Source organism: Oryzias latipes, chromosome 4 (assembly GCF_002234675.1).
Source record: "Oryzias latipes chromosome 4, ASM223467v1".
Classification (NCBI taxonomy): Eukaryota; Metazoa; Chordata; class Actinopteri; order Beloniformes; family Adrianichthyidae; genus Oryzias; species Oryzias latipes.
This window is the reverse complement of record NC_019862.2, coordinates 11030569-11045819: the sequence shown is the minus strand read 5'-3', so window position 1 is coordinate 11045819 and position 15251 is coordinate 11030569. Positions and strand designations below refer to the sequence as shown.

The 15251-nt window shown below is 38.9% G+C and overlaps 1 protein-coding gene across 12 annotated transcripts in view; it reads right to left on the bottom strand.

The window, feature by feature from the left end:
• Positions 1–15251, bottom strand: part of LOC101174175 (receptor-type tyrosine-protein phosphatase S) — a 245929-nt gene that overhangs the window by 81610 nt on the left and 149068 nt on the right. For 7 of the 12 annotated variants that reach the window (XM_023954188.1, XM_023954193.1, XM_023954190.1 and 4 more), the window contains exons 7-8: positions 3628–3738; positions 1208–1219 (exon numbers count right to left, since the gene is read on the bottom strand). In XM_023954188.1, the coding sequence (XP_023809956.1) occupies positions 1208–1219; positions 3628–3738 (123 nt within the window). The remainder of the gene's footprint in view (positions 1–1207; positions 1220–3627; positions 3739–15251) is intronic. The other 5 variants (XM_023954189.1, XM_023954192.1, XM_023954197.1 and 2 more) reach the window with 1 other exon arrangement.

The following is a 15251-nucleotide window of genomic DNA, read 5'->3' as shown; positions in this document are numbered from 1 at the left end:
TTTTTTAGCACCATTCACAATTGTTCCAAAATGTTTTAGCCCAACTGCCACATTAGATGAGATTAGCCCATTTCTCTAACTGCTTGAGAACTAAAGGAAGCAAGGTTTTTTTTTTTTGTGTGTGTGATTTCTTAACTTTGCTACCATTTCCTTCTAAGTGTTTGTGTGTGTACTCTTGAGGGAAAGCTGTAGTTAGAATGGCTGATTACAATTTGAGCAAAATGACTCCATTGAAACACAGAAAGTCATTAAACAAAACCAAAAATCACATCCATCTGATGCTTGCAAAAAAAAAATGTTTTTGAGCACTCACTAAGCAGCAGCAAATGGGAAGTTAAAGTCATTATATTGTTATTGATCTGCACGACACTGTAAATGGCATCCCTTAATAGCTGCCTAAAATCACCATGGAAGCCAATCAGGTCCAATCAAGTCTCATTTTTTTCTTTTTTTCCGTAATGGATCGTTACGAACGAGATGACAGGAACACTGGCTGTGTGCACAGGTATGATTTCATTCGGTGTTTGATTCAAGAAGCAGAGCCGTATCAGTTTCAAGGAAACGAAACACAAATCTCATGAACAAGTGTTGCACGGGATACAGAAAAAAGGGCAGGACCGGAAACTGGAACAAAACGAAAACAAACATACGCTGTAATAAAGACACACACAAACACACACACAAACCATAAAATAAAAAAAATTAAAAATAAGCCAACAAAAAGGTGTTTCGGGGAAAACAGGTTTTGAAAAAACAAAGACAGAGAAGGAAACAACCGAGGAGACACTCCGAATGCAAAAAAGGAAAACACCACTGCGGCCAAAGGGATTTTTGCAAAGGCATGCAAGCGCAGTTACATTCTCCCTTCATGCAACAGGTCCTGTTATTTTCATGTGCCGGGTTTCCATGACAACACGTGCAAAAAAAGCCTTTAGGTGCAGAAGCAATACAAAAGGATGCAAAACGAGAAAAGGCCCCACAATGCAAACATAAAAGTAACAACACCCGAACTAATCGGGTTTGCTTTCATCATTTCTTCCTTGGTAGTAGATAAAATAAGTCTTTTTAGTCAGCAATTTGGATAATAATCAATTTTTTTTTCTTTTCCCAGATTTAGGCAAATAACAGCTAAAAAATTTTCAAACACGTTGATTTTTTTTCTTTCAAATGTGGGTAAAAAAAGTAAAAAAAGAAAAAACACACCAACCTTCTCGAAGCTCTGAGGGATGTAAAGGGGTTGATGCAGAACACAATGACATGAGGAGAAGAGAAAAATAGGGGAAACACAGAGAGAGTAAAAAAAGCCACCTCAAGGTGTTTAGCTGCAGCTACATTTCCCTTTGGTTTTGTGTTTTTTCTCCCTTTCCCTTGCCCCTCCTATCAGTGACACCCTTCTTGAAAAGAACACTTGCCTGCCCTCCCCCTTAAGTAAACTTTGAACCAAAACAATCAGATTTACTCCAGTGGGCACACTGTCGCCTGTTGAGAAAAAGTACTGCGGCGCCACTGGAGTCAAATCATGCGTACCATACTCATAATTCAAAGGTTCACAAGCTCCTTGTGGCCACAAGCAGAGGCTCCTGTGGTGGCCGTATTTGCTTTTGTTGGAGAAAGAAACCAAATAAAGAGAAAAAAATAAAGTAAAACTAATGAAAGTTTGAAAAGAAAGACACAGTTTGGGATTCAATTAGCAGCTGCAGTTCAAAACTCTTAAAGGTCAAATTTGTTTAAAGCCAAACAGCAACACAGATGTTTCAATAGTACCAATATTTCTTGGACTTTTACAATGGACATCCACTACAGCTGCTAATCTCAAGTGCATTTAGCTTTGTAAACAAAAACATAGTCAACACTGAGTATCAAAATCGATTGACAAAAGTAAACTGAAACAGACAAAGGTTGACACCATCACAGCATAACAAGTGTGTCAGATAGCGTGAAGTTACTTGAATAATTGTGACACCGGTGTACTCTTTTGAAAGCGTGCTGATGGAGCCAGTGTGTTCATGGAAAATTGCATGAATTGTTGAAAACGATACCGGAGTACGGCTGTGTGTTCTGATCAGTAGAACTGCTAGAGGTCCCGGTGCTGTCAATAGAGCGCTTCCACCAATGCTTTCTAATGATTACTGTAGAGGGCTTGACCATAATTTCTCATGAACCTTTTAACTTCTTACATTCGGCTCATAAATGAGGTGGATAGCTACTTGACTTTGTCACTGAATCACCGTGGAGAGGGTATAAGTCTCCAGGATGGATGCTGCTATGAAAAAACACTAATCTGAACATGCATCTCCACATATCAGCTTGTTTTATCTGTTTCTATTTTGCAGAGTAGGATAATAGCAATAATATGTAAAAGCACCTCCCTGACCTATTTTATGATGTCAGAATAGTGCATTATTTATTGGGAACAAAGTTATTTGGTACACAGCAGAGGGAACAAACTGAGTAGATACCAAGGCATCTTTATTTAATATGCACAATATAAATAATACATGTTGAAAATGCATCTGTTTCAATTTAATAAAGCTCCCTCAACAGGGATTCATTGTCATTTAGCATTAGTGGTGGAGCGTGGGCTTTTGTCTTCATTGTTTGTTTCCTATGAAAGTCTTCTGCGCCTGTGACTGATGTTTTTTATATCTCCACTTTGCTGGAACACGCCAGCCAAAATTACTACTGACTGCAGAGGCCTTTAGAGATAAAACACCCGAGCCGAAACCGGGAAAGGCTGAGGATTTATGCTCCAGAGCAGCATCAGGACGAGGTAGTGGAAGTGTACTACTTATAATCAATGCAACAGCAATTTGTTATTATTTTTTTTGTTGTTGTTGGTGGTTTTTTATATGTAAAATACAAATAAGATGACTGTGTTAACAGTCCATTTCTATTGGCTTTCCTCCCCAGAATCTGGAGAAAGCTAATAAGGGTGTGATTTTGATTGGTAGGCATGAGTACCTAGCCACTCAATCAAAATCAAGACTTACCGTAGTGCTCCTTTACCTGCAAAGTGAATGGATTACAGAAAAAAAGGCAAAACCGTGCCATACTTCTTTGGCTTTGAAACTCCGTAGTGGGAGAAAAAAAAAACATTTGACCGAGCACACATTTACAGGTACGAGGTTTCTTACAGCCGATAAAGACATACAGCTTGTTGTGCTACACATTTCCTTCCAAGTGAGTTGGGGCGGGCATTGAAAGACAAAATGGAGCATAACATCATAACAGAGAAGAACATTAGTTGGTCAATTATAGTTTTACATTTGGATGTTTCAGTGCATAAGAAATTACATTTATGGGCAGGCAAGACTATGAATGCCATTAGATCTATTTAGTTGAAAATTATTTTGGGTTAAAAAATGTAAACAAAAACACTTATTTTTAAGTTGAATTATACTACAAAGAGACAGTTTAAGTAGAACAGGTTTATATACATATATGTATATATATATATAAAAATATATATATATGTAAACCTGTTCTAATATATATGTATATATACATATACTGTATGTATGCATATATATATAGAACAGGTATGTATATATATATATATATACATACATATATAAAACTTCTATCTATTTACTTTGGACTTTTTTTTTGGACCAGGATGCTCCCTACCTCGCACATATAGGTTAGCAGGGGACGAGTAGCGCACGCCTTCCACATTAGACGCCACGCACTCGTACTTCCCCTGGTCTGTCTCCTCGCTGTTTTCGATCTGCAAGGCACCTGGGGAAGGAGAGCACATGGACAGACAGAAGAGAGGTAAGAACGGTGGCAGAGAAGGAAAACAAGGGAAACAGGGAGGAAAGTATAAATGATCTGACTGTGATTTGAGAAGATGTGTTTTCCTACTGGTGTGTGCGTGTTTTTCTTTTATATAATGAGAACGAATATAAGAAACATCAGGAATTCTACAAAGACGTAGCAACAAAGCATTGATGATAGTTTGATCAAATGTGATGGAAAGTCATAGGAAATTTGAAAATCCTCCAACTAGTCACCGAGTCCTGTTGGGCGGGAGGGTTGCTGTGGAGGAAAATGTACCCGTTATTTCTAAATGAGATGATAACATCGATGATTATACCTGAAAACACATACACAAAGTTAATCTGACATATGTTCATGGTAGGTATGGATTGGAACACACCACATAACCATTAAACTCTCATCTAAAAAAGAAGTAAATCTGGCTTGTAGTTTTGTCAGATGACCTTCAGTCTACATTTAAAACATAAAGTCAAAACAGATTATTGGAAATACATTCCATCACTATTATTTCATGACTTTAAAAAGTGTCAGTTTTTTCCAATGCTTTTTATTTCCTCTTCTTTTTTTTTTTAGATTGCATCGTCTCGCCGGAACGCTCAGCGGCAGCAGGAGCTGCAGGGAAGGGGACAGAAGAGGGAGGTGAAGCACCGAGCGTCGGATCATTCCTCGTTAAGAGTGCTGTTGACGGCACTTCCTGATGATATCATTAGAGCCTCTGGCTGGCTCAGCAGACAGATTGCAGCCCAGGCGACACCGACAAACACAGCACCATCGCTCGTTAACGTTTGGACAGGGAGCATCAATATGCCGGCAGCTGACCTGAGTGCTTTGTAATAAACTATAACCGTCTCCATCACATCCACAAGTTGAGGGAACACAGTGTTGTACAAGGCTACAATTCTGGAACATTGGTTAAATCGCATGTTCCAGGTCTGCCGCAAATGAGAAAATCGATCTTAGTTAATTATAAAGATTAGTCTAGCTTCCAGGGTGTCTATTGCAGAACAGAAAGTTTTTTTTTTCAGTGTATGGGTTAAATAAATATATTTAACCTTCTAACACAAAAAAACACAAGCTAAAAGAATGGAGAGTACACTTTCCTTATTTCATTTTTGTTATTTCCCTATGCAGCGCACATCATCATCGTGGCTCAGACAGCTCTTTTCCTGGCACACAGCTCATGAACCAAATGAAAACGTCTACCAGCAGAGTGCAGGTGCTGCAGTTTTCACTCTGGCTTTATGCAGCCATCTGATTTGGATCTTTTTGATGTGTGCTTGGAACAGCAAATGCCAGCGTGGTGGCAGGTGGGCTGGAATGTGCTCAGAGACTGAGACCACAAAGTGCGGACTGTGTGAAGTTCAACTCCAGGTGGACACTTCCAGAAAGATCTGCCAGCGGCTTGTTAGCCTGGCTCTCTCCTCAGAATTCTGTTTGTTTCGAGTCTGCCAGATAGAGATTATCTGACACTCAACAGTCTGAATATTAATCCAGAAACTGTATTGAACCAATGTTGTTTGACGGTCAGCAAAGAACATTGAAAACATATCGAGTATCTCCTCATGTAAGAAGATCAGGAACCTTTGAGGAACCAGAAGGAACTTTTCTTCCACATCTGCAGCAGGGACTTCACCATTGGTAGACTTATCATTTTTTTAACCTTTTTCGTGCCATCACAAAGATTTCAAAGCGGAGCTGTGAGGAACACGTCCTCCAACTTTGAGAACACAGCAAGGAGGTAAAAAAATGTTTGAATTAAAGGAGAAAAAGTAGAATACAGGGGAATAAAATTGGACAGTGCAAATATGGTGGCCCTGAAGTCCAAATCACACTGACAAATCACTCAATCACAATGACAATTAAAAAAGAACAAAACCCCTTAAAAAAATAAAAACATTACATTTTAGAAATCAAAACACAATTCAAAAAAATGAAACGCAGGAAGCAATTGGAAAAGGTAAGTATTATGGGACATTGCCGATTGGATGAGGACATTTGTCCATCATTTTAACCAAAGGTTATTTGGCTTGAGTCGATACTGGATATAATCTATACCAATCATAATAGTATGTTGACAATAAAGACGCATTTGAAAAAATGTCATTTTCTTATCAGTGATGCCCCATATTACCTACCTTTTTTTTTTAAATTGTCGCTGTGATCTGAACTAGGGTTTTGCGTTTGTTGGTCTGATTTGGAATTCAGGGCCACCGTTTTTAAATGTTGGCTGCCTTCCATTTTCTTTCAGCTTTATCATTTTAACAAAAGTTTTTTTACGGTACCTTTTTATTTTTTTTAAACAAACATAATTATCATATCTTACTAGTGTAGTTATTAGCAGGAGTAGAAAGTCAACAAAAGTCAAATGGATTCAAATGACCAGGAGGCCACGTTTAGACTATAAATATTTTTTTTGTTTAATCGCATAAAACTTCTGTGGCGCAGAATCAGCCGCGTCTACCCTGATGTCCGGTATCTCTGCAAACAGCATCAGAATTCAATACTGAACACAAAATAATCTCCTCCCATGTGTTTCTTCTAGACTATTTCCCTTTTGTTCGCCCCTTTTTTCTTAAGTTTATGCACCCTGCGTTTTGCATAATTGCTCGCCGTTTCTCCTGCCAGCTCGCAGCTCACCGGAGCGCACGTGGCCTGTGGCTTTTTTTTTTTTTTCATTCCTTTTATCGGGGAAAAAAATGAAACACAAAGAATATAATTAATGTTGAAAACTATCTTTCATAAAGACTAGAAAAAGGATGCACCCAGCCTGATCACACCCTGCGTGTTTACTGATAAAGACACGCCTGGTGACAAACAATCATTTTCAGAGTAAAAAAAAAGGCCATATTGTGCTTATTAAGCGATTCCTACATGGGGCCTAATGGCATGTCATACTATTATAACAAACAACTTTGGAAATAACTACAAAGACAAGTTTGGCTTGCTTCAGTTCAGTGGCAAACATGAAAATAGTTATTATCACAGCTTGGTCCTGCAGATGCGGCGTGCTGAATAACAATTATGACTTGGATGTGATGTCAGCACACCCTGAATGTTTTAAATTAATCAAAAACCAAACCTGTTTTTGAAATTAGATTTACCTGCAGTAATTCATCATCGTAAAAAAACGAGCCTAAGCTCCAGTGTTGACGTTCTTGCGACTACTGTAACTCTTCAACTATTTGCAATTGGTTGCAAACACTTCACAGTAGTGTAGTGTTTCCCTAATCAGTTGTCACACAGTTATGCAACATTTTACATTAATAATGTGCTGCATATCAGTGCAGATTCAGAGTTAGTTACAATAACGTTGATCTTTGTACGGTATGTTAAAGTGCGTGTGTAATCTAGGTGTCACCGGCATTGGTTTCAAAGGGTTAAAAAATAACTTCCCCTTTGACCCTTCTTTGAATTACCAAAACTCCTCAACCATTTGTACATTTAACCCAACTCCAACAGATTCTGAAGCTGAGAAAAGCAGCTATGCATCGTTAGACGAAGCTGCTAGCGTAAAGTGTTGCAGAACAGTGCAGCGTCAGGATTTGTAGGAATTGCGGTAATTGTGTTAACAGAGTTCTATGACTGTGTGTTATTTTTCTGTTGCTGGCGACAGCTCTGAGGTTAAAGGGTAACGTTTATGATTCATATGAAGTCTTTTTTTGGTAGAAAAAATATTGTCATTAACCGTAGTCAAAAAATGCACTTGCTGCAATTCAAACATCAAAAATCCTTTGCAGTGACATCTTCTTTCATGAAGATCAATTCTTCTCCACCTCAGACCAAATAACTACCCAGCCCCAAAACTACCCATTCCAGGCTGTCATATGCAGCATGTTCACTGGCTTCAACCACTCGATAAGGAAGGCTATAATAGGTAGTGGGCCCAGAACACTCTTTGCAGCCTTGACAGCTGCCGAGGCGAACAGAGCCGCACACTGATCTGATGAGCGCTGCAGTGCCAAGGTGTGATGAAGAGGTCTGTCTGGGCAAAGTTCAGCAAATACACACCTACACCACTGACACGTGTGAAACCCAAAAGAAACCAGGTTTGTTTAGCCCTACAGAAACATTCATTTTAGAAAGGTGTGTCTTCTGCTCTTCATACTGTGTGCCCATCTTCAAAGGATTGCTTCTGCAACTTCTGCTTGGATGTCTGTTTCACTGACAGCAGATTAGCAGAGAAGTTTAAAGTTAACCATTTGAGAAAGACAAGAATAAGTTGAAGGAGAGAACGACACAAAAAACACAGAAGGATGTAAAAGGGGCTGTAGGAAAAGCAAGGAGGGGCCGGCATGGATGATTAATTTCAGAAAGTGCTTGAAGCTGTGGTCTGCCCACCCCAGTTGCGACTTCGTAGGAGCTTCACCATGTGCATACCCCTACCCCCCCAGACCCATTTGTGTAATTCAATTAGTGTGCTCCAGTGGGCCTTGATAGATTTGTTTAGGCGATCAACAAAGTGGCTGGCCAAGTCTTGCTCTTTCTTTCCCTCCCTCTTGTTCCCTGTGCATCCCACTCAGGCATGCTGGTGGCACACTGCTCTTTTCATCATTTTATCTCTCTTTTGCAGTTCATAGCTCTCATTAGTCCCTCATTTTTCCTCTCCTGTCATTTCAGCTCATCCTAGCTCTGTTCACTAATGCTCTGCAGTCCAATTACAAATCCAAATTAGCATCTTAGTGTATCAATGGTCACACAAATAATAACCTTGTCGTGTACATGGATTAAACCCACTTAAGTGAAGAAGAAATCTTAGGACATTTTGGAAGTTTCGAAATTTAGACTTACAAGATGATCACTTCTTTTTATCTTGACATTTGTACGTAAAACATCAGGTTTCTAAATTTCTAAAATTAAAATAAAGATGATCTGCTGGTCAATTAAAATCGAAAAGTTACAACACATTTCCATTTTAAGTAGTAAAATCAGTTTTTCCTGTAATAGAACCAAACTGAAAACAGTATTTTTCCTTTAAAAAATTACAAAAATTACTTTAAAGGGGAATCAATTCCGGGACTTGATAATTTATTAATTTTTTAATAGTACCAAGATTTTTCTTCAATTCTGCCCGAGGAATTATATGTTACAAAAATAAAAATAATTAAATTAAAGGAAAAAGAAATCACTAGGTTTTATGATTAAAAAGAAAATACTTGTATTCAACTAAGCCCAGGTAGAAAGTGAGATTTTGATTGATTTCTAATATTGTTTAAAAGTAATTTTAGTGGGAAAACCCCTTTTTTTATATATTTGTGCATTCATTTTATGTCCATTCTGCTCCAAAAACAAACCTAAGACGCCTTGCCTTTTCTTCCATACATCATGATCTGCTTAGGCCAGCTCATGCCCTTAATACTAATGAAGCCTGAGCGTTCCATCCTGCCTCCATCCCTCTCCTCTGTCTGCATCCTAGCTGTCAGTTAGGCAAAGCTGTTTCCACCTCAAGGTCATTATAGTGTGATCACACCAGCATGGCGCTCCACGTGTGATGCCCTGGTTGTCAGAGCCCATCTGGTGGCTTGTAACGCTGCGTTGATATCAGTAATGACGCCGGCAGGGAGTCACGCTACCTTTTCACCTGTCGCTTATCTCAAGACTGGCACCTCCATGGCTTTATATGGAAGTGAAATGAACGCCACTTTAACAGTTTGGGAATCAGCTCTTACCGAATCACTTGAAATGAAAGAATCACTTGCATATAGAATGTATTAGACAGCTTTAAGTACTAGTGTGTGCCTTGCCGACTCCTACACAGTCTCTTTTCTCCTTACATCCCTAATAACTGTTACTGAGCAAATGATAACGTGGTAAAGGAGAAGCAATATCTTTAATTTATTTTTTTGGGGTGTGTAACAGTGCTTATCTATTTATGCAAATGCAAAGTTCATAAATAACACTTGCTTAGTGTTCCCCACGGAATGAGTTATGAGACTCTCCTAAAGGAACAAAAGGAAAGGGCTTAGCAGTGTGTAGAAAGGGGGAAAATGACCAAAAATGGTTAAAGATGGAGGAGCTGAACCTCATGCTACTAGATTGGCTTCAACAAGAAAAAAAAAATCTGCATTATTTCCATCAGTTGCTGATCCTGTCAAATGAGGACTCACTTACCTGCTCAGTCTGTGGAAGAAAAGTTTTTAATCAAATGAACTGGATCACCTGGAAATCAAGTTTCAGATCTGATGGATAAAAACAAGCTGGAAAGCAAAACTGTCATGAAGAGTGAAAACATGGATAGAGAGGTAGAATTGGTGGAACAGTGCATCTGTGTAATTTACAGGAATGCATCTTTGATACCTTTAGGTCCATGGAAGTAATGTAGTGGCCAATTAACTTTCCATTGACAAAAAGACAAGATACTCTCCTTCCACATATTGCCTCCATAGCATTGTTGATCTGGCATTTATTGTCAATCTGGCATTTTATTGGTAACATTTCCTAAAGTCACATTACACATTATATTTTTGATGTAATTGGTTGAAGTAGTATCGTTTTGACAAATGCAAAAGTTGGGAGAGGGTTTATATAAAAAGTCGGATTTGAACGTGTTGCCACTTTACAGATGAGGCAAGATTTGAAATTTAAATAAAAAACAAAAAAAGGACTGTGGCGATTTTTTTAAGGGAATCAATAAACCCAATGTTGTGCCAATCATGTGGCTGTATTCACATAAGGCAGAAATACAAAGCTGTGTGTTGTGCTGTAAATTAACTCCAGCAGCTCACAAAGATGGAAAGAACGGTATAAGGGGGAATTTGGGCATTTTAGTGTACAACACCAATTCTCTTTTCAGAGATTAAAATCAACATCGAAAATGAAATGCAATATTTGTGGTTGTTCTCTGAATCAAAGATTTCCTCTCTGAACTAATGCTGTGAAAAGTCCGACTTCCTCTTCTGTATTTTTTTTCTCTGTTAAACATGTTTGCCATTTTTTATGTCTCTTTTTCTCATTGAGTACGCGGCAAAGCCTTGTTTGTACATTTTCTTATGTCTTATTGTCAAATGGAAAATCAACTGACCCTACTGTACTTTGACCCTTTCTTCTAGATTCTACAATTACCACCTGAGTGGTAAAGGGGTTGACGATTTAGATTTGGAACCTGTGCGCCAACAGTCCTCACTAAGTTTGCAGTTAAAAGCTGCTGTACGCCGGAGTTAAGGGAATAAAATCAAACCTAATTTATGCAGGTTTTCTTCCTGACAAACAAACTCCAGCTATGAGGGAGGTGAATTAACATACATGAAGGGGCTGGTGCACTGCTGGTGATCGCGAAGATCAAAGCAAAGAAGGAAAAAGCAAGAGCAGATAGCCTGGTCTTATCGACACTTAAAGCCACCATCGTTTGCAGTGTAATTTTCTTGCTCTTGAGCCCCATGCCTGTGTCCATAACCTTGAATGTCAAGGCATCAAAGAAGCTAGCTACCTTAAGAACAGCGTTCAACATCCCTCCCTCATTTAATCTCCTCCTTCCAGTCTTGTATGAAAACACGCTAGACAAAATTTGAATCCCTCACAAGTTTCCTGATAATACAGACGAGACAATGGATGACACAACACAGAAACACACTCATTCTTGGAAGAACAGGACATCAACGACGACATGAGAGTGTGAAACACATGGGATAAATCTCACAAAACAAGTACAGAGAAGACAAAACACAGATGAGACACTGAAACTGAACAAAAGCCCTTTTTTTCCCCCCAGAGTTAGTCAATCGAGTGGAATTAGATGTTATTATGTCAGTTTAAAGGTTGTTTTTTTGGCCCGTTGGTTACAGTGATGCTTAAATCTTACCTCGAATCGGAGAATTCACTGGAGGAGACACAAAAACGAAGACACATCATCAGTTTAGCTATGGGTTAGTGTTAGTAGTCGTTAAAAGAGGAATTTGGCTTTAAAAAGCTTAATCAAAATAAACTGTTTGGATATCTCTTGTAGAGATAAAAGACAGAGGGACTCTTTCATTGAAAAACAAAACAAGTCACTTTCCTTGTTGCTGGTATCACAAATGTATTGGATTTCTTTTTTAAGATGGTATTTTCAATTTAGGTTGTATGTTTTCACCCCTTTCTCTTTTGGCATCCTTTGATGGAAAAGGGAAATGCTGAGGTCTTTGCATTTGATCCTCATAACCATTTCAGGGGCTATAAGAATGAAGATGATGGTTATTGTTTTCAAAACTGACATAGAAACATGCAGTTACATGAACGACCAATGGATCTTGACTACAACGGTAAAACAGTCAAAGACACCAATACACCTTACCGCTTATTCAGATAAGTATTAACCTGTCTTTGCTGTTTTTAACAGTGTCTTGTACCATTTTTTCCATGATGGAAGATATAAGAAAATTAAAAATTGTGTTTCTGAGTATATTTAAATTATAAAACACTGTAAATCAGAAGTAGACGGCAAAATGCTGTAGAGAAAAGCTTAAAGTTGCTCCCTGCATGTCTTTGTTTTCATCGTCTGTGCTGACATTTGGCTAAAACACGAATGGGTGAATGGCGCCGATATCGCTCGTCATTTTTGTTACACCGGTAATGTTAGGTTGGAGTTTTGAGGGGCTGTAAGCTAGCGGGAGAGCATGTAAATCAATGGATGATAGGAAATGGGGGCAGGCTTACTCCGTGCCAACAATTCCGCCCACAACTCAAAGGTGAATTTCAAATGAACTCCTGCCGCTCGGCAGAAACTATGTCCTAGAAATTTACCTTTTTTATTTCTTTTAGATAAAATGGCATAATCATAATTAAAATACCACCCGAACTGCTTTCTGACTCTTCTAAACAATAGAGCTTAAGGTTGTCTTGTTGCAATAAAAGTTGAACAAATTGAAAGTTGTATTTTTTCTTAAAGTCATAGACCTATTTACCGTTGATTTCTCAACCTTAAGGTTCCAGTGTTCTTCCCAGTTGCTGAATCCCTTCACACTCTCCATTGTTTCCTTTCTCTATGGGATGTATGTTTCTCTATTCATTGTTTATTGTGAGTCTGTATTGTGTTACATGCCTCAGTGCAAGCCAAATGTCCCATTAGGGACTATAAAATATTGAATTTTTCCACCTCTAGGCTATTGGGCTTTTTTAAACGGAGTCTGAACTGTTACAGCCTAACATGCATCCCTTGAAGCTGAGCCCTGGGTTTGGGCAGGGGCGCCAGCTAAGCATCCCCCTCTTAAAATTCACATTAAAGTGTTTTCCCGTTTTCAGATCCTCCCTTTTGTGTTTTTGGGCAACCCCTTTATATCTTGTTTTTTTCTTCCAGTTTTCTAAGTTGTGTACCCCCCCACAGCTTTTCATTCCTCGCCTGATTCCTAGTCTCTCCCTTTCTGAATCTAGCAGTGACTCAGGGCAGACATGTGCCCTTGCTCATCCTTTGGGAGTGCCAGAGGGTCAGCTCCAACCCAGGAGAGGTGCCCTATTTGTGTCCCTTTGCCTCCAGGCACAGTGCAGAGTCAAGGCTACATACTGCTCATTGAGCTTAACACTACAGGTCCGGCCCTTTTATAAATAAACCATTTTCCACGAATGAAGTATTTATATCCAGATACTATTTCCCTGTCAGGGATCTTGGGTTACATTGTTGTGTAACTGTGGAGTCGCAGGATTTGTAACATCCACTGCGATTCAGGAGGCTTAACTACTCCCAACAATGACACTTCATAGACATGTGATATAAACGCACTATTACTGACATAATGCAGCCTGGGAGATGAGTAATTGTTTAGAGTAAAAACAGCTGTTCTGCCGTCGGAGAACATTGCTGAACTGACGGGGCCAGTTCAAACGCACTCATTGACTGCGATTGTCACTGACAGACCTAATGAGGAGCGGAACAGACAAGAGTCAGCGGTAGGCGGATGTTTAAGGGCACCTCTGCATCCGCTCACAGGAGAGAAGATCGGGCCCCTGAACGGGCATGGCTTTATACAACCATTTGGTTGAGAACACAACATTTTAAATCACTTTTAAATCCCACTTGCGGCATATTTGTGGAAGCAATTGCTCCATTCTGTGCAGTTAGGTGGAGGGGATGAAACCTGTAAGACCAGATGTAAAGAAAAGTGGAATTTTGTGGTACCAGCAAACAAGATCCAGTCACTAGGTGTGAAGTTCTGCCTGGTTTGCAATTCATTCTTTTTCTTTTAAATACTGAATTAGGCAACACTTTAGAATGTAGTTTATGCAAAATTCGGATTATGAGGCCAAAGCTAACAATACTATTTAATATGTGTTATTTATTATTTTATTTTATTGTGGAACAAAATTAAAATCATCATTTATCAATTATTTAAAAAAAACATCAAAATGGTAAAACAACTTAAATAATTGAGATATTTGCAACAAAAAAACATGTTATAATAATTTATGTATAGATTAGAACAGTTGGCTTGCTTCAGTGAAAGTTTTCAGTAATTGAAAAACCAGGCAAAACCCGGGTGGCATTTTAATAATTTTTCCAATGATAATCCACATAATCATAGGTTAATCACAAGACACAGGAAGGAAGGAAGCTTTGGGAAAAGTTACTGTTAGGGAGTTAGAGTTTAATTAGAGGCTGCAGGAAGCTGGTTTACTTTGCTTTAGGGGAGATGAGTTTAGTTGGGGGTTAAGAGGTTATCAGTTAAAGGTTAAGGTCAAAGTTAATTTTAGGTTAGCATCAGGTTAGGGTTAATAAAGTGGGTTTGTACAGGGGAGGGCTGTCACAGACAAAAGAAACGACAAAAGGGAGATGATGACACAGAAAAAGAAGGAGGCACTGAAGGGGGGGGCAAAAAGTTCATTGTAAAAATTCAAAAGAAAAGTAGTAAAAAGAAATTAAAGCAGTTTTATATGTAGGAAAAAAATATTGCAGTGATTGTATCTCAAACTTTGCAATTTATTTTTAATAATGATTTTTTTTTTTTTTTTTTTTTTTTTTATAATAAGGGGTTGTGGAATGATAAGAATTGAACTTAGCCAAGTGTCGCCAGACATGCCAAGTCTGCAGGGGAGGGCTGGTATTTATTTATCATGCCAAATCCACCTGTATTAGGGACATGTAACCTTGTGGCCATAAGCTCCCTTTCTAAGCTTTGGTCATCCACTGGTTGATAAGATTAGGGTAACAATGACCTTAATACATCTTAACATATTGCTGTTCTCCTCAAATCATCAAATGTGGAATTGCTTTTTCTGCAAAACATTCATCTGCTTTCTTAAACAACACTGAATATATTAAAATGTATCACTTAAGGCTATAGCCTAGCTAGAGGCAATCTGGCCAGAGATATTGCGCATCTGCATCTGGGGCACATTTGGGTTGCGTGATTGGCCGAGTGTCAAAAGTCTGACCACCCTCAGGAGGGCTTCTATCTGACCTTCTCTTAGCGACAGCCCCCCCTAGGATCCTTGTGATGTCGCAGCAGGTTTAGGAGTGGAGGGGGTTGGGAACCTGCCTATTGTTAGCGCATCTGCAGAAGTCCCAA